The sequence below is a fragment of the Perca fluviatilis genome, chromosome 10 (genome assembly GCF_010015445.1).
Source record: "Perca fluviatilis chromosome 10, GENO_Pfluv_1.0, whole genome shotgun sequence".
Classification (NCBI taxonomy): Eukaryota; Metazoa; Chordata; class Actinopteri; order Perciformes; family Percidae; genus Perca; species Perca fluviatilis.
The window spans coordinates 4788928-4808493 of NC_053121.1; the positions used below are offsets into that span (position 1 = coordinate 4788928).

Below are 19566 nucleotides of genomic sequence, written 5' to 3' on the forward strand. Positions count from 1 at the left end.
TATCTTTTTTGTGCACGAAAAATCCCAAAGTGCACCCCAAAGGGACTTACCGTCTCCAACAGAAAACACTGTTCACAAACTGAAAAAAAATTGTGGTCCAGCCTTTACTTCAGAGACAAACGTTATAATGCTCGCCTAGCTGCTAGCGTGGCACGCCCTCATACTCTGCTTCTGACTGGCTAGTAGTCCTTACCTAGCTACTGTCAGGGCACGCCCTCATACTCTGTTTCTGACTGGCTAGTAGTCCTTACCTAGCTACTGCGCATGTGCGACTCCCAACAGAGATGGAACAGAAGTGCGATGCCTCACTCTGTAGCTAAAACAGAGAGCTCAACACACAGGGTGAAAAGAGGAGCTGCAGCAATGTGCATTACAACAAAAATATGGTGTTTTTTGAAAATCAAACCATGTAAACCTATTCTGATATAAACTCTAAATACAATTACGGACCTGAAAATGAGCATAATATGAGCACAAATTGATGACATCATTGATGTCAGTTTGTTTTGCAATTTTTGTGCACTACTGTCCTGTCCGTTCTACCCAATACTGCCATATTAAGCTTAAAAACAAGGGTCTTTAATATGTTTTTTTTAGGCCAATGACCCCTTAGCTTAAAGACAGATAGAGCAGGGACCCCCTGACTAACCACATTGTATAAAACTAAGCTGCATATTAAAGGTGCCCTGCCACACAAAAACATTTTTACTTCTATTTTTTGAAATATGTTAGGTCCACATGTGTTTGTGTTATGTCGTGAATGTCAAAATGAACTGCTACCTCCTCTGTCAGCTCTAGCCACTGAAAAGAAATAAGTGGAGAAATCAGGCCAGTTACAAAAGCTGGTCAGTCTGACGTGGTGTTGCCTGAGCTCATTACTATTCATGAGCTCGCCCAGTTGCGCTCGGTAAAGGATGCTGATAGCCAGTCTCTCATTGGCTAGCTTTTAGCCAATCAGAGTCAAGCAGCTTAGCTCTTAGAATATTAACGAGAACTGGCACAAATCGAGCTGAGTCTTCCTAGAGGCTTTCTATACCACGCTAGAATGGCTTGAAACAAGGTAACCAAGGCATTTTGTCCACAAAAATTGTAACAGAGTTAAATGGTAGAACTTCAGACATTACCACAAAGCAATGAAATACGTGTGGCAGGGTACCTTTAAACTGGGCCTAAAATAGAGCATCCTAAAGCCTTTACACAAACTTTCTAATGGTTCATACCATATAAGCTATTAGAATAATAAGTGTTGACGTTTTCATATATTTATTTTATACATCATGTTTTAATGTGAACCATTCATGTTACATTTTTCACAAATAGGCCGATTCATCTTTGCTCATTTAAAAAAAAAAAAAAGCAAAAATATATTAAACAATAATTTGGTGTAGTAACTCGAGGGGCCCCTAAGGGGTCCCGGACCCTGTGTTGAAGATCTCTGCTTTATAAGAAAGCCTCACTTTTCCTGAAGAATGGCCACAGCCATGGCCACAAGTGGCATTTACAGGAGAATAGTAAATGCTAAAGTGGAGGGAAACAATACAGCGGGAATTCATCAAAATGATTCAGCAAGGTCGGTGTGTTGATTGAGAAATGGCGTATTTATTGCTTGTGAAAAAGTAGCAGGAGGTGGATTGTGTTATTTCTTCTTTCAAATCTAACAGTCTTGATTTAACAGTATACTTCTGCCTTAAGAGAAGATTTTTCAGTCAAGGGTTATTGTCTTATTGTCCCATAAATGTAGTCCCGCATGCTAACCCAATTCACATTTGCCAAACCAATTATACCTCATCCTTTAAGCTTTTTTTTTTCTTGTGAAAGTAACACAGACAGTGTGCTTTCTGGAAGTGTTTTCAAACTGTAAATTTCACATTTACAAGAAAAAGGGCTTAGAGGATGAGGACCGACAGATTAGTTTTGCACATGGGCACAGGGTAAATGATCCCACCTCCGGTGAAGAGCAGCACACAGCCGCTTCTCTAAACCTTTCAACGGGAAGCATCGGGAACGGTTTTGCACGCAGTGAATGAGACGGCTGCAGACAGGGATGCCGTTACTGCAATTGTTATAGCTTGTGGTCTACGTTGAGATTTAGGGATGACGCTTTTTCTGCAAGTGTTTGGTGATGATCTCCTATGTTGTGAGTTAAACTGGTATTGACAAAAATAAAAGGAACCACCTGTGCAGAATATGGATTGGCAAAAGACACAAAGTCAGCCTCAACACAAAGTATGTTGCCTTGACTGAGAGAGACAGATGACCTCACGTCAGCATGTTAGACACAGAGAGACACACACACACACACACACACACACACACACACACACACACACACACACACACACACACACACACACACACAGTCTCAGATTGTGTGTGTTTGTATGTATGAATGATAGTGCTATCATAGGCAATATGAGTGTATGGGAGATTAATGGAACACTGCTGGTGAATGACACCATGGGAAATATGATCTATTACTATCTCTCACACACACACACACACACACACACACGCACACACACACACACACACACACACACACACACACCAACGCATCTCTTCCCTATGACTTTTCCCTACCACTTCATTTTAAAACTGGTGTTTTTATTTGACCATACAGTATATACACAATCTTGTCTGATTATCAATGCAGCATAAGTGAATTTTTTTTTTACTAAACTGAAACGTATCCCCTAACATGATTAAAACCTCCAATGTGCCATCATAACTGTAAGGTGGCAGTCAGCAGGTGTTTGTTGCCACCTTGGAGCACAGCGCCACCTACTGGTCTGGTACAGTGTCACATGTACAGGAATGATCGGAGGGCAGGAGGAGAATATATCCTGCTGTCAACTGTTTTTTTACAATTCCATTACTCACTACACAGTGTGTACTTCTCCCCCTCTAACATTCAAGTTACTGATTAATATCACAACAGTCAAGGGAAGAATGTCAAAGCTAGGCAGACATACAGACAGACAGACAGACAGACAGACTCAAGGCTATCATATACATTTTAAAAATGAACTGTATGATGATTTTATAACTTGCTTCAAAGGGTAGATACAAAAGGTACAAATAATTACAATTATTGTGAGAAAAAAAACAGAATCAACGTTATATCTCTGATCACACTGCAAATCCCAGTGTTCAATGTTCTCTTGTCAGTTTGGTGATAGTCTGTAATAGCAACAGTCAGCCTGCATGTCACAATGTAAGCACTCCCTCTGTTCATTTGACATTTCATACAACTGTCACTCTGAAGGCACCAATCAGAGCTGTAGTGAACATAAAGGCTCACAATCATCAGCTGGATTTTAATAACATATTGTACACGTTATAGTAACTGCAATATTAAAAAAGGTTACATTGTATACTACCAGAATTGGTTAATTTCAGAAAAACACTTATTGTTATTACTGATGCATTAAAATGTAAGCAGCGTTTTAATGTTGGGGTTGTTCGAGGTGGCGCTAATTCTCACTGCTTTATATACTGTTGGGCAATAGATTTTATGAATGTATAGTATGTTTTGTAATGTGAAGTAGAGTGGAGCAAAAAGTAGCATATTTTATCTCCAAAACTGTGGTTCCCAAAGTGAGGTCCAGGGACCTCCAGGGGTCCTTGAGGGGGTTCCAGAGGGTCCCTCACTATAATTCCATCCATAAGTTACACAATGACAGAATGTAGGACTGTTTCGGCCACGGGTTGCATACACTTTCTGTAATAAATCCTATCAGATGGGGGACCCTGGGAGAAAATCCTGGGAAATGGGTGTCTATGGTCTAATTTGTGTCAGTTTAGGGGTCCTCGACAAGGAAAAGTTTGGGAACCACTGCTTTAAAATTTCATGAAGTAGTCAAGTAAATTACCTCAAAAGTGTACTTAATATTGCCACCACTTTCTTTCACACTGAGTACGTTTAAATGCAGACCAATATTCCACTATTATTCGGAATATGACAATATTCCGAATTTGATACAGGTCATGTAAACAGCATATTCCGGTTGGATATTCCGAATAAGGCCTTTTCCCGAATATAGCATTTTTCCCGATTAAGACATTTGGGATATTCTGGTATTAATCGGGTTTTAGAGCCATTCTTCAGACATGTATACATTTCGGAATATGCGTCTCAATCGGGGGTTTTAGCCCAGTTTACGGCCTCTTGCCTGTTTACGGCTTATGGTCAGCTCTGTGCGTTGCTATGGTTGCTGTACACAAACCAACCAGCCTGCCTAACCAAGGCTGCAGACCCGATAAGAAGGAGAAACACAGCAACTTTTAAACATTATCAAAGACTGGATATCAACAGGTTTTTGGATATGCGCACACATCGCTACGACGACCTTTTCAAGAAGCTGGCTGAAGGAATGAAAGAGGGACGCTGTGTTCGCACGGTCCAACAAGCCCGCACCACTGGAAAACTTTGAAAAAAAATCATATTTTGCACAGCTACATGTAAACAGGAATATTAGTGGAATATTCACTTTCATTAGCCGTGTAAACAGCTTAGTCGGAATATCGTCATTTTCGGAATAAGGGCAAAAAACGGAATATTATGCGCATGCAAATGTAGTCAGCATTCTGTACAGCACTGTGGGGAAAGTTTGTGATTTTGTAAAAAGATGGGTTATTGTTTTAAACAGCATGGTGATACATTTGGCCTGGACCGACATTAAAAACTCATGTTAAGACCTTCCAAAATAAGAGCTGGGGGGACAATTCTTTTCTAGTTTTATCTTTTTTTGTGTGTGTTGTGCCAATGTGTTCTTTCCTCATTGATACATTTCAATTTTGATGTTATTTCCTGTATTTTGTTTTGTTTAATTTATTTTTATTTTTTTGTGGTTTGTGCAAATAAATAAACCAAATTGACTGTGCTGTGCTATATTATCATCTCATGCATGCTATTAGCCACCTGGGGACATTTTTTCTTTGAAACCTGAGAATCTCTTTTTTCTTTTTGTGGTTGTATTATCAAACTGTGTCTCATTAGATGGAGAATTTTAAGGGCAGAACATACGGGCCTTCTATTTAAGCCCTTCTTGAAAATATAGCTGAAGTGGGTTAGTATCGATCTACCTATTTTCTTTGAAATAATATCCCACAATGCACCAATCTTTTTACAGTATGTAATCCGTCTGAAGTTACAACATTTCACCAGTAGACGTCTCTCCAACTCTACTCTGAGCTTTACCTACACACAGAGACACAGTATAGTAGAAGGAGGTGGGACAGCGACAGACTGGAGGATAGGAGGGGGGGAATGGCCGTCGGAGGGGGGAAGAAAAATAGTGAAATATAACTAATTACCAAATATTTGCTCTGCAGTGAAGTGAACTCAAATTGCTTCCATTAGTACGAGACACATTTAAAAAACCTCTGCTTCTCTCTCCATCTCCGCCTGCCTCCATCCATCCATCCCCTCCCTCCTTCCCTCGTGTTCCTCTCTCTGTTCTATCGCCACGCCCCACTCCATCTATCTTTCCCAGATATTTTCCATTAGTAATGAGTCACTTGCCGCCATCTCCCGATATCAGTGCACAGGAAAATGGGAGCAGAATTTTGAATTTTAATTATGCTTTCTTACTTATTGGGCATACAAAGTGAAGTCGACGGTAACGGTCGAGGCGTGTGTATTTGTGGGGGAGGAATATGCTGAAGGAAATTTGAATGAGATTTTTGACGTAACTTTTCTCCCTGCCGTGCTCGTTGTCTCTCTTAACCAAACACACCTTGTTGAATTCCACACGCTTTACTCTCTTTCTCTCTGTCTTTTAGTTTTCGTCCACTGGCTTCATTAGAAAAGCATTTTGCATCTGTTGCCAAAGCAATTTGTCAAGAAACAACAATGGTGATGAAATAAAAATAGATATAAAGTTTGTCTTCAGACGTACCATCTGTTCCTTCTTTCATTGGAACCATGAGATGGTAAAATGCCTTGAGATGCAGTTTCTTTGAAGGCAACTAGAAGCTGAAGAGAAAAACCTCAGCTTCTCAACTTCTCTCCAAACTTCAGTCGACATAGATTCTAAATGATATTCTCGAAATCAAGTCAGCTTTTAAGCCAACGCAGAAGAAGTATTTCCGCAACATCCATGCTACCAGTGGTGGAATGTGACTAGGCTAAGTACATTTACTCGGTACTTGTACTTAAAGGTCCTATGACATGCTGCGTTTTGGATGCTTTTATATAGGCCTTAGTGGTCCCCTAATACTGTATCTGAAGTCTCTTTTATATAGGCCTTAGTGGTCCCCTAATATGGTATCTGAAGTCTCTTTTATATAGACCTTAGTGGTCCCCTAATACTGTATCTGAAGTCTCTTTTATATAGACCTTAGTGGTCCCCTAATACTGTATCTGAAGTCTCTTTTATATAGGCCTTAGTGGTCCTCTAATACTGTATCTGAAGTCTCTTTTATATAGGCCTTAGTGGTCCCCTAATACTGTATCTGAAGTCTCTTTCCCGAAATCCAGCCTCGGTGCAGAATTACAGCCACTAGAGCCAGTCCCACAATGAGCTTTCCTTAGGATGTGCCATTTCTGTGTCTGTAGCTATTGAGGAGGGGGGGGGCCCAGTTTATGAAGGATGGCGACCTCACATAATCCCAACATAGCTCCACCCAGGGCTGTAGTCAAGTCCACCTTTGTCGAAGTCCAAGACAAGAGGCCTGTACTATGAAGTAGAGGTGTGAATCTTCACTGATCTCCCAATTCGATTACGATTATCATGTCAGCGATTCAATTTGATATCTTAATGCATCAAATACATTTAAAAAAATTTTTTTTTTTTCAAGAACAAAACATTTTGCAGTGCTCTAATACAAAATAAATTGGATACATAAAACTACAGCACTGAGCACATGGCACTTCCTGAATGTGCAAAACATACCAGAATAATGTAAACAGAAATGTTGTTAGGCCTACATTAAATTGTAAACAGAAATAATTGATCATGAGCCTGCCGATTATCGATGCAGCATCGTCCATGTCCACGATTCGATGCATCGATTATTTGATTAATTTCAACACCTCTACTATGAAGCAAGATTTGGCGTTAACGAGGTAACTTCAGGTTCAACCCAGGGTTTAGTGTGTCACGACGGTGGATCACTTGCTACCGGGTTAAATCGCCGTGGTAACTTATGCTGAACACATAACCCGCTCGGGAGCAGGTTATGTTGGAGATTAGAGATCAACCGGTGTAAAAGCACCGCCTACTGACCAATCAATACTCGATTGATAACGGCGTCACCGTTCCTAGAAGATCCAGTGGAGCTCGGTGCCCGGAGAGAGAGAGAGAGAGAGAGAGAGAGAGAGAGAGAGAGAGAGAGAGAGGTGCGCTCATAAAAGTTAAAACATTTAGAGACCGACAACCCCGTTAACATTCCCTGATGGATATTTTTTTATGAAAGATACAGATTTTTAGCGGAGGGACTTACGTACAGGCTATTTGTCGGCTTCTTGAGCTGTGTGTTATTTGCTCTCACAAACGTTTACCACTGCCAGGGTTGCAACTGAAATAAAAGGCTAAAGCAACGACAGTTTATGGAAAGCACAAGGGTAATTATGGTCAGATCTTGTGCCTGACTGATGGGGAAGTGATATTGATAAAAGCGCTGCGATTTACGCATTTACAGCGTCGGCTACGTTTTTGCCAGCTTTGCTTCCTGTTTTAGGAAGCAGCGACTGTATTGCGTTTTGCCTGTAAAACCGTGTCTGTGTTCTTCATATTTATGTAGAATTATAATTTGCTCTTCTTATGTAAAATATGCGGCTCTGGTAGATGTTTGCGACTGGTCATGCTGTGCAAACCCCGCCTTTTTTATGTGAACGCGCCGCTGGATTGGGAATCCCTGGGTTGACTGAACTAGTTGTTGATCAGCGTCGTGACAGCTTATGCGGGACCACTGTAGGATCAAATTAGGCCATATTTTTTTCACATAAGGCGGAAGTGCTACTTCACATTTTAGATGTTGAGTTTGATTCTAAGAACATTCTGGACTGCTAATGGAAAATGTAACAAATAAGCAACATGTGTCGCTAAAAATGATATATAGTATGTTCCCATTGTTGAACTTAATACTTGTGTTAAAGAATCCATAGTACAAAGTGCTCGCTGACATAGTGTCAGTGGCCAAAATGAAAATGATTGAAGCCTGATGATTGAGCTATATGACGCAGCCAGGCGTATACCAGGGCACAATGTTAATGCCTGTTCTAGATGGATTTAAACCAATAACTGTTTTCTGATCAAGCGCGCTTCATCAACAGTTTTGTTTTGAAAGAGGAAGTTACTTTAGAAAAAAAGCATATAGTGCTGGATTACTACTACAACTAGAGTATTTGGCGAGTCCAATGGCTGAGTCCGAGACAAGTCTGAGTCCGTTCTCAAGTACTACAGCCCTGGCTCCACCCAACCTCAACCTGAGCAAAGTTCTAACCGTAACCCTTTAAAGTGCTCAGAAAAAAATGGAAACTTAATATCTACAGTACAATTAAATGGCAACTGGGCAAACTCCATCTGTCGGTGAAGATCTTGTGATATGAGTGGATACTCCAGAACAGTAAATGGACCTCATGTTGAGATTTCCACAAGAAGTTAGAGATAAGCTAGATAGCTTATTACATTTTTGTAAAAAGTGAGTCTTTTTGTGGAAAAAGTGAGACTTTTTCCAAGATTAAGTAGATATTATCACTCAGTGGCCCCATTTAGTACACTTTCACATTTCAAGTGTCTGGTGTCGCCGATGAGATTTTAGACAGTTTCTTATACACTCATCTACATCTCTGCTGCCAGATCACACATCTGATTCCATCTGTCCTGCTTCTCCCAGGCAGCAGGCAGATTTGCTTAAGCCCCACTCCAATCCAGAGGGTGGTGGTAATGCACAGAAATGCAAGAAGAAGAATACGCTTTGCACTCTAACAGTTTAGTTACAATAACAACAAGAGAAAGGGAAAAGAACTGCTAATTTTTAGTGAGATATGAAGTTGATATTGATACGGCTTTTCAGCTGCATTTGCACGTTTTTTTTTTTTCTGATTGGTCCAAGACGCATGAAGTGACTAAGTACACGTTCAGCACCGACAAAACGAAGTAAAACGTTTATTCAAACTGAAAATGGGGTGCGTTGAACACCCTGCTGTGTGTGCAATCGCATTGCCTTTTTATTACCACGACTTCAAATACACGTCGCTGCTGATTGGGTGACGTCTCTGACACACCCACCAAACAGGAGAAAACATACTGTACCTCATAGCCTGTTGCACACTGTTTTAGTCTGTTCCGAGGAAACATGCACGGTGCACACAGTTTTGGGATTGCCCGTGCCCTAAGTGTTAACAGGGTTGAAGGGAAGTTTGGGGCTGTAACTCCCATCCTCCTTTCCTCATCCCAAATCAGTCCTCACTGTTTTGTGAATCTAGTTTTTGCTTAGATGCAGCAAATAAGATCGGAGCCTGTGATGAACCCAAGCTGAAACCTTCAGAAACCTTTTTAACCTTTGAATGACATCAGAGAAAGCATGTCTGTCTAGTCCCTGTCTGTTCCTCTGTCTATTATTTTCTTTCAATCCCTCCTCTTTTTTGTCAGCTCTTATTAGTCTCCCTCCCTCCCTCCCTCCCTCCATTTTTTTCTTTCTAGCAAGACTCTCGTCATGGTGGCTGAAGGCAGCTCTTTCTGCTCTGTCAGTTACAATAAAGATGTGCATGGTGTGTGTACTGTAGGTGTGTGTGTGTGTGTGTGTGTCTGCGGGAGTGCATGCATGCAACATAGATGCATCAACCCATTACCTTGGGTCACCGCAGGGTGGGAGCACACCCTAATTCAATCACACACAGCGCATGAAATCAAGCTTTACTAATTTGTGCTAACTTAGGATACCTTGTGCTTTGTTTAGGCTGTCATGTTGTGTTCAGGAGCCCAAATCTGACCCTATTAGCTTCAAGGCTTCAGGCCAGGAGGCACCGGAACAGTCTGCAGGCTAGTTAGCCAGGTTAGTGAACTTTTCAAAAAGTAGCCTACGTTAGAGGCGGAAATTACAAATGACTTTGCTCATTCAAATGGTTTTGCTCAGTTCAATTTAAAGGTTAATATTCACTGACTGTGTAGTTAGTTCATATACATCGCGGTTCAACACAGCGTGACTGTGTTCAGTCTCTTAAACTTAAAGTTCAGTCTGTTGCTGGTTCAACAGTTTTGTTTAGGACAAAACTCAACACAAAGTTTGTACATTCGATCCCATCAGATTTTCTCATAATCAGTAAACATCGTATGCAATAAACGCTAATAGAAACGTTATTTGCCGAATAAATAATGAATTGCGATTACGTTTTAGCTCATTTTATGGTTGCAAAAAAAAATAAGTTTTAGATAATTTACGCTTTCTTTGCAGACATGGCAGGTGTCAACAAAGACAGATATAAGTGGTTGAACAAGGAGACGAGAGACTTTTAAATTTAATTTACGAGCGAAATATAACGGCTAATTTAGATAGTTGTTGTCCGGCATTTATGTGCATCAGCATCATAATAGCAATGTTTTGATAGCGTCGTTTTATTATAGCTTGATATGTTGCTATCAGCTGGCACATAAGCACTATTACAACTTGTGCAATATTAATTATTTGTAGACGACGCGCTCCATTTTGGCTAGCAAAACTTTGTTCGCAAATGTTAGCTTGAATGTCGTGCGATTCAGTGCGAAAATGATTGGAAACACCCCTCAAATCTATTTATTTTACCAATTTGACCGCAAAACAGCATGTGACGTCATAACGCACAGGTTTTTATTCAATCTAAAGCCACTGGATGGAAACATACTTTACCAGCTTTTTTTGATTGAATGTTTTTAGCGAAGTTTAGAAAATTCGATTGACAAGTGGATGGAAACATAGCTAGTGTCTGTGACTTTTGTGGTCTTTCAATAAGCTTTTCAACCAGAGAGGAACTTCCTGTGTATCGCAACTGAGCTGCCGGTGGTGCTTTCAGTTAACAGTGAGGGGAGCTCCGCTGCTGAAGGCTACTGATTTAGTCAGTGACACTAAAGATGTGGTATAAACAGTTCATCTCAATAATACTGTATTGAAAATGTGTTCTTTCATTGACTTAAAGCCTCCAACCTACACCACCAATTTGGAAGTTTGTTAGTGAACTTTAAAGATAAATAAATAATTAATTGTGCTAATTTTGTATATACACTCACCTAAAGTATTATTAGGAACACCTGTTAAATTTCACGTTAATGAAATTATCTAATCAAACAATCAAATGGCAGCTGCTTCAATGCATGTAGGGGTGTGGTCCAGGTCTAGACAATCTACTGAACTCAAAACTCAATGTCAGAATGGGAAAGAAAGGTGATCTAAGCAACTTTAAGCGTGGCATGGTTGTTGGTGCCAGACGGGCTGATCTGAGTATTTCACAATCTGCTCAGTTACTGGGATTTTCACGCACAACCATTTCTAGGGTTTAAAAAGAATGGTCTCTAAAAGGAAAAACATCCAGCATGCTGCAGTCCTGGGGGGCGAAAATGCTTTGTTGATGCCAGAGGTCAGAGGAGAATGGGCCGACTGATTCCAGCTGATAGAAGATCAGCTTTGACTCAAATAACCACTCGTTACAACCGAGGTATGCAGCAAAGCATTTGTGAAGCCACAACACGCACAACCTTGAGGTGGATGGGCTACACCAGCAGAAGACCCCACCAGGTACCACTCATCTCCACTAAAAATAGGAAAATGAGGCTACAATTTGCATGAGCTCACCAAAATTTTGAAGACTGTCATTTGAAGAATGGAAAAATGTTGTCTGGTCTGATGAGTCTCGATTTCTCTTGAGACATTCAGATGGTAGAGTCAGAATTTGGCATAAACAGAATGAGAAGATGGATCCATCATGCCTTGTTACCACTGGGCAGGCTGGTGGTGGTGGTGTAATGGTGTGGAGGATCCCTTTCGCCTTCAGAACTGCCTTAATTCTTTGTGTCATTGATTCAACAAGGTGCTGGAAGCATTCTTTAGAAATGTTGGCCCATGATTGATAGGATAGGGTCAAACACAGTATTAGTATGGTGTTCCTAATAATCATTTAGGTGAATGTATGTATGTATGTATATATATATATACATACACACACATATATATGGCATGCCGTTTAGGAAATTATTATATATATGTAAAGTTTGAATATATTGAATGAAAGTCTATATATTTTGAATGAAAGTCTGAATATATTGACTAAACCTTGAATATATTGAATTAAAGTCTGAATATATTGAATAAACTTTGAATATATTGAATGAAAGTCTGAACATATTTAATTAATATTTCCAGATATATTGAATGAACCTTGAATATGTTGAATGAAAGTCTGAATATATTGAATAAAAGTTTGACTATATTGAATGAACATTGAATATATTGAATGAAAGTCTGAATATATTGAATGAATGACTGAAAATATTGAATGAAAGTCTGAATATATTGGATGAAAGTTGAAATGGAGTCTGACATCATTGTCTGCCGCCATCTTGTGTTTTCGTTGTGATTAATCCTAACCGAAGTGTGACACTATGAGTGAATCAGCAAGAAATCTAGTGTCAGCAATTTTGAGCAATGAAGAGATTATTAACACACTGGCGAATGCATGTATGGGCCAAAACACGGGTAACGGTAACCGTAGCCAGTACTGTTCTCTCAATGAAGAAGTTTGTTCAGTTTTTCATCGTGGAAGACCGAATGAAAGGAACCTCTCTGGTCAGGCATGTCCCTTTAATCAGGCTAATGTCAACACACCTTTCATTCAATATATACAGAAATTCAGTGAATATATACAGACTTTCATTCAATAAATTCAGACTTTAATTGAATATATTCAGACTCTTACCCTAACCCCCTAACCCACTTTATATATAATAATTTCCTAAACTGCATGCCATAATAAATATATATATATATATATATATATATATATATATATATATATATATATATATATATATATATATATATATTTATATATAGAAAAAGGATGGATCTACATAAAGTGCTTTCCTAAGTACTCATCTTTAGCTGTACACAATCCCTACACAATCCCCTGCTGCAACGTATGTTGTGTGAACTGAGCTGATAATAGTGTTACCTCTTGTTACAGTGATGAAGACATGCTTTATGTGTTATTGTTAGTTGCTGCACCTTATTAAAACAGCTCTAACCATAGCGTTGTAACTCCCTTATTCAGCCCAGAACCTATTCTAATTGTCATGTCTGTTGGCTGACGTGCCCATAAAAAAATAACATATTTTTATATATAAGACCAGCCAATGTCATTTACAGCTAAAAGTTATAAATATATTCGAAAATATCCCTAAACGTCCACATAAAATCATGCAAAGACCATGTAGTTTTATTTGTAATCAAACCCCATCAGCTGGCTCTCTTCAACCACCTAAAAAAATACTGGTGTTCTGAGGAGGATAGAACAATAAAGTTTACTCAGAAAATAAAATGAAGTTGCTTACTGATTAGCTAAAACTACTTCTTAGGTTGACATAATCATTGCACTGAAACAGTGCAGTATGTGGTGAGTCACACTGAATGGGGGACTCTTTTCCAGGTTAAAGCTATTATCTTGCTCATTTCCTTTAAATCTATACTGATCACAGAGAAGGAGATGTAGATAAAGAGTACGCTTTTGGACAACTGAGATTGTTCAGAGTGGGCTGCTATTGCTAAATTGAGAAATAAATGGGAGGAAAAGAGAAAGCCAGTAGAGATAAGGAAGAGATTAAGAGACAGAAAGGAGAAGGAAGACATGAGTGTGTTTTAGAAAGATGTGGAGCGGCCCACTTCATTTGGAATCCAAAGGAAACTGGTATGAGATACGCATAAACATACAGTACACAGACAGTGCTCCAACATCCACCCTAATCCATTAGAAAACCACACATGTTTTGCTACGTTTCATTTCATTAATTTGAAGCTGAAGGATTACTGCAGCTGAAAGGGATACATGTACTGATACCTGCTTCAAGTTCCAGCTTCTTCAGTATTCCACTGTGTGTGTATGTGTTCCTTTACAATGTACAGTATGTGTGTATGGTAAAGTACACTTAAATAGATGATAGTGCTTTTAAAGGTACTACATTGTAAAAAGTGAGATTTCGATGTCTTTTTTTTTACTATGAAGCAGGTTGAGGTGCTATATACTGTAAATACTGTGAAAGTTTCAGAACACTCAATCCACACAAAAATGCACACAGCCCGCATTTAGAAACTTTACGGTTGTGAACTATACTATATATGTAGTATATAAGTGCCGCTACAGTGTCGTTACAGTCATTACCCGGCTGCAATGACGGTGCAGAGATGCAGGGTGCAGATGCAGAAGACCTGGAAATGCTGGCCAATCAGAGCAGACTGGGCATTTTCGGGAGGGCTTAAAGAGACAGGCGCTAAAACGACGTGTGTCAGACAGAGGGTAGCCTCGCATTGTCAGACCTTCCTCCACAGCACTGCGAAGGAGGGTCTGGCTAGTCCACACAACATTTAGGGATGGGAGAAAAACATGCTCTGGTTCATTGGCATTTCTTTAAACCAATCACAATCGTCTTGGGCGGCGTTAAGCGCCAGACTGAGCAACTGTGCCTCGGCAAAATAGCCCCGGGAAGGAACTTGTTTTGGTGGAACGTGTACGTTTAAAGGTTGTTTTAGTCGTGCGACAGAAAACTCAGATTGGACAGAGTCTAGCTAGCTGTCTGGATTTACCCTGCAGAGATCTGAGGAGCAGTTACCCATAGTCCTCAGAAATCCACCGCAGTTTTGAACGCCAACACAAAGAAAGCGTAAGGTGACGTACATCCGTCCAAAATGAGGGACATCCGGCAGAATTTCTGGCGGCAATTGAACAATGCTGGAAATGAAACGTCGTCGGTATAGACTAGACAGAGGGTAAATACAGGTATATTCAGACAGACAGTGTGAGAAAGATATTGTTTTTTTTGAACATTAGAGCATGTAAACCTACTCTAGTAGAAATCCAAAATACAAGTATAAACCTGAAAATTTGCATAATATGGGACCTTTAAACAATCCCATTACACGTCATGCCTACCATGAGGAAAATGTGTGTGTGTTTCGGTGTATAGGTCTAATCAAACGTGCACACACAAATGCAGAATATGCTGGTAGCTATATAATAGCAATGCTGCCAGGTTGCTTTACTGTAAAACTTTGTACAGAAACACACACAGTACACACTCCTGTATTCAGCCAGGTAATTACAGTGGGAAGTAATGACAACCCCACACTTCTCATCCTGACCCGCTGTGGAGGTGTGTGTCTGTGTGATCCCACGTGTGGGTGTACTTGTGCATGTGTGTGTGAGTCCCTAAGGTGCTAGTTAAGTATAGTAAGATAGATTTGACACCCAAGGCATTCAGCAGGAATCAGGCGGGGAGTCAGAAAGAACTGTTTTTAGTCCTCCTCTCTCTGCCTTTCTTCTTTTCTCTTTTTGTCTTCATTTCGGCTCTCCAAATTTTCTCATACACCCCTCAGCTTCCCCATTTTTATCTCTCTGTCTGCATCTTTTATTTCTCTTTTGTTCTCCATTTCCCTGCCTCGTTCTGTCTCCCACCGTTTCAGCGCCTGTTTATCTCTTTCCACATTCCCCCCAATTCACCCTGTCCCTACTCATCTGCATGACGTTCATTTATTTCATGTAGTGGGCATTCATGCGGCCCTTTTTTCCACTGAAATGTAAGGTAAGGGAGACAATTCATCTCCTCCTCCGGTGCCGTTTCTCTAGGTTTCTCTCTCTTTCTGCGGGTCGTGGCCTCTGACCCAAACAGGCCTGTTCTCTCTGCTTATCAGATGGAAAGCAAGATACGGCAGGACTGCTGCAAATGTTTTACAAAGGGAGCTGTGCCCTCATGCATTTTTCAGCTGAATATTTAAAAGCGGTAACTATGAGATCCTGTTTTTTTTTTGTCTCCATCTGTGCTGCTCAGCACTGTGTGCTGTGGTGTATTTTCACCGCACGTTCTGCAGATCACCTGTCAATCAAGCAGAGTGTTCAGTACTGTAGGATCTGTTCTCTTTGATTCTGTGTTGTTCTGTCTGAGAGTCTATATATGTGGTGCTATTTTGTTTTTTTTGTCATCAGTTTCAGAGGGGCTAACAAAACTTTTGAAATGAATCTTTGGAAGAGCTTTTATATCTTGCACATTTCATGATGACAGCACACATTTAAAGTCTTAATTATCTTGGAAGCTCTTCACATCCACAAATATTTACTGGGCCATAAAAGTAGCATCAGTTCCTGAGCTGCCTGGCGGGGTAATCCTTTTTAAAAGAATCATAAAGAGAAATTGAATATGTCCCAGGTAACTAGAGCAGATACAGTTTTATATTTAGCATGCCAGGGTTTTTTGGGGCATTTTTGTCATTTTATTTTGCTGATTTAATGGTCTGCCTCCGAAGAATGAGCTTCGTTGAGCAGTGGCTCTCACAAAGAGGCCAGCAACGGCAAAGAGAGAGACAGCGGGGAAAAACACCGTTTAGAGCCAGCATGATCACCAAAATATCTATTTTCACTCAAATATGCTGGCTAACTCGGTGAATTAAGGGTTTATTTTGGCCAAACCAGAACTGGTGGTTGTTGGAACAGTGGACAAACTGACCAAGTTTGGTGAGTTTTCTTTTGTTTAAGCCAAGTTTTAGTGAAGTGTGTTTTACGATGAGTTAACAAGGCAATTAGTGTGGTAAAAGATAGAACCTTGAATTCAGAAGGTGTAACAGTATTTCCTTTTTTTTGACATCTTTGTGTATTTTGTTTATTCATTAAACTAAAAAGCGAAGAGAGCTTGTGGAACATGTCAAACTCGTCACTCAAACACATCTCCCAGCTGAAAAACTCTGAAAAATGGTATTTCTTATAGTTTCGAACATTCCCTTAAGAATGAATGTATAAAATAAATATTTAGATATTTTGGCTGATATTTGACTTGCAATGTGGTATCAGACTTCCCTTCATCACTTGCTGGTGCAAGGTCAATACGTCAAATAATGAATTTCAGTGCAATGGTTTGGTTCTCAATTCTGAGTTTGTTAGGTTAGGTTTTTTAATTTTTAATAAGCAATTTACTTGCAAGCTCTTATCTTTTTATCATTAATTTGATCTGTCACTCACTCAGATTAATTGCTTGAAGCCAGCTCTATCACCACTTTTAAATCAAAACTCAAAACATTTCTTTTTTCCAAACATTATGGACCATTATTATGACTGTTTCTACCCTTGTACCACTTTATATATATATATATATATATATATATATATATATATATATATATATATTTTTTTACCCCCGCAATGATTGTAAATGTATTTTTTTGTATTTTAATCCTAACTTTTTACTGAATTTCCTTTTGTACAGTGTTTTGAGACCATGTCTTATGGTAATATTGCACTTGAAATAAACTTGAATTGAATTGAAGAAAAGCGACAGTAAGGGACCGTTCGGTATTTATGGAATGGACCACCGGAGGTAAATAGGGGAGGGTCATGTCTTTTTATTCTTTATTGAGGGGAGGGTCATCCAACATTTTTCAGGGATCACCCAACTTTTGTATTCATGAAACAGCAAAATTTCAAAGTGGCTTGTTTGGTGCATATTTTTCCATGTAGCTCTCAGTCTTGGCCCCCGCTACCAGATGGGTCTGACCCGTGAGTTTACTGTGGGGCAGGGGGAACTGCCCCTCCCGGTGGCTGAAACGGATAATTGCATTGTTGAAAAAATGAGTGGAATATAATTACATCTGGCAAGATCAGATATTTTATAAATATCTTAAATAACACAAAACAACTAAATGGTGGTAGGTAATACATCTGATTTCATATACTGCTTTAGTAAAAAAAAATATTTCCTGGCTGACGATGGGAGCAGCAGGATGCAAAAAACGAAAATGACTGTTGCACTCTCTGGACATCTTACCGTGCCAAGCACAAGATTTGGACGTTTATACGTTTATTCCACTTTGTTTAAACGGGGAAGTGGAGGAAGCCTAATGACGAGTCCATAGCAACCAGTTTGTGTGTTGAATGGTACCCAGAGTGCCTTGCTGAATGGTCTCAATGTTTTATTGTTTTATTTCATGTGAATACTAGTTTACTAGAGGAGTAACATAGTATTTGAAGTAATGCAGGAAGTGTGCATTTAGTTTCCATGCTTATTGTGTTTCCACAACAATGTTAGTGAGTAAATCTACTGAAATGGCCCCCACACCATAACAGAGGAGTGGGATGCGTCAGATGAGAATGCAGAGGTTTAGTCACATATGTCATGGCTGTAAAAAAACAATGGGAATCTTTATGTATTTGCCAAGCGCAAACCAGTACAGAAGGTATTGGTAAATTGATGGGGGAGGATCATGCCTTTTTTCCAAATTGCTTTGGAGGGTCATAGAAATGTTTTTACTGGCGAGGGGAGGGTCATGTCTTTTTTGGCTAAAGGTCCCAAAACTGGTGGTCCCTTAAATAAAGTAAATGAGATAATGACAAGTAATGTGCGAATTATGGCAGGTTTTCTTAATTCTATCCAACTAAAATGGGAAGAAGGAAAGAGAAAGATATAGTAATCTACCTTTCTTCTGCAGTATAGCACTCCCACTGCGCCTCCCTATGTGGTTCTCCACATAACAGGTGTAGTTGGCCAGGTCTGCCTCCTCCACAGCATCAAACATTAGGGATAGCTGCACCTCCTTCTCCCCTAAATGCTCCCTCAAAATCCTGGACAAACACACAAAGAGAAGACGATTGTCACAGACAGCAGGGACATCTCTTTTCCCCAAATAAGACAAGGAGAACATAAACACTTATGCAACATTAGATGGATTAATTAGCTGGAGTTTTCTCTGTCTTCTCTGAGAGAGGCAAGAAGAGGAAGAGAGTGAGTAAGAGAACAGGGACAAAAGTAAACATCTTAGAGACAGGTGGCGGTCTATATCTCCTTAATGACTTTACAAAAGGCTGTAAAGGAGAAAGAGGATAACAGGAGAGAAGGGGAAAGTAAGGGGAGAGGAAAACGAGTGTAGAGTATAGAGCAGATGAAAAAAGGAGGACAGAGGATGAGGGCAAGGAGGCATATGTAGAAAACATTGGCGACAGCTGGAAAAAGCCTCTCCTCATGGTGAGGTCATACTCTAATAGCCCGCGATGAAGAGAGGAGGTGGAGGAGGGGAAACTGAACTGATGTTTGGGTCACGACAGACACCTTTGAGCCTGATTTACGGTCAGATTCGGCCGTGATCAGTGATATCTGTGCTGACTTGGCAAATCCAGAGCAGTCAGCACAGACGGTCCAATGAGACACAAGTTCTCCCATTTCGCTTCCTGTAATAGTGGTAACTTCATTTAATGCATTCTTATTTTACTTATTTATTTCATTAAGGATCATCATTAGAAGTCGATATCCAGATTCATCAAATCCATTGTTTGTTCAGTTAAAGTTGTTGGAATGTTATGATCTAGTAGTTTATAGTATTCTGCAAATAATGTATGAAGTT

At 39.8% G+C, this 19566-nt stretch overlaps 1 protein-coding gene across 4 annotated transcripts in view; it reads right to left on the minus strand.

Annotated features, from left to right (window-relative positions):
* The window catches only part of il1rapl2 (interleukin 1 receptor accessory protein-like 2), a 625772-nt gene that overhangs the window by 24846 nt on the left and 581360 nt on the right, over positions 1–19566 (minus strand). For all 4 annotated transcript variants that reach the window (XM_039813808.1, XM_039813805.1, XM_039813806.1 and 1 more), the window contains one exon: positions 18645–18790. In XM_039813808.1, the coding sequence (XP_039669742.1) occupies positions 18645–18790 (146 nt within the window). The remainder of the gene's footprint in view (positions 1–18644; positions 18791–19566) is intronic.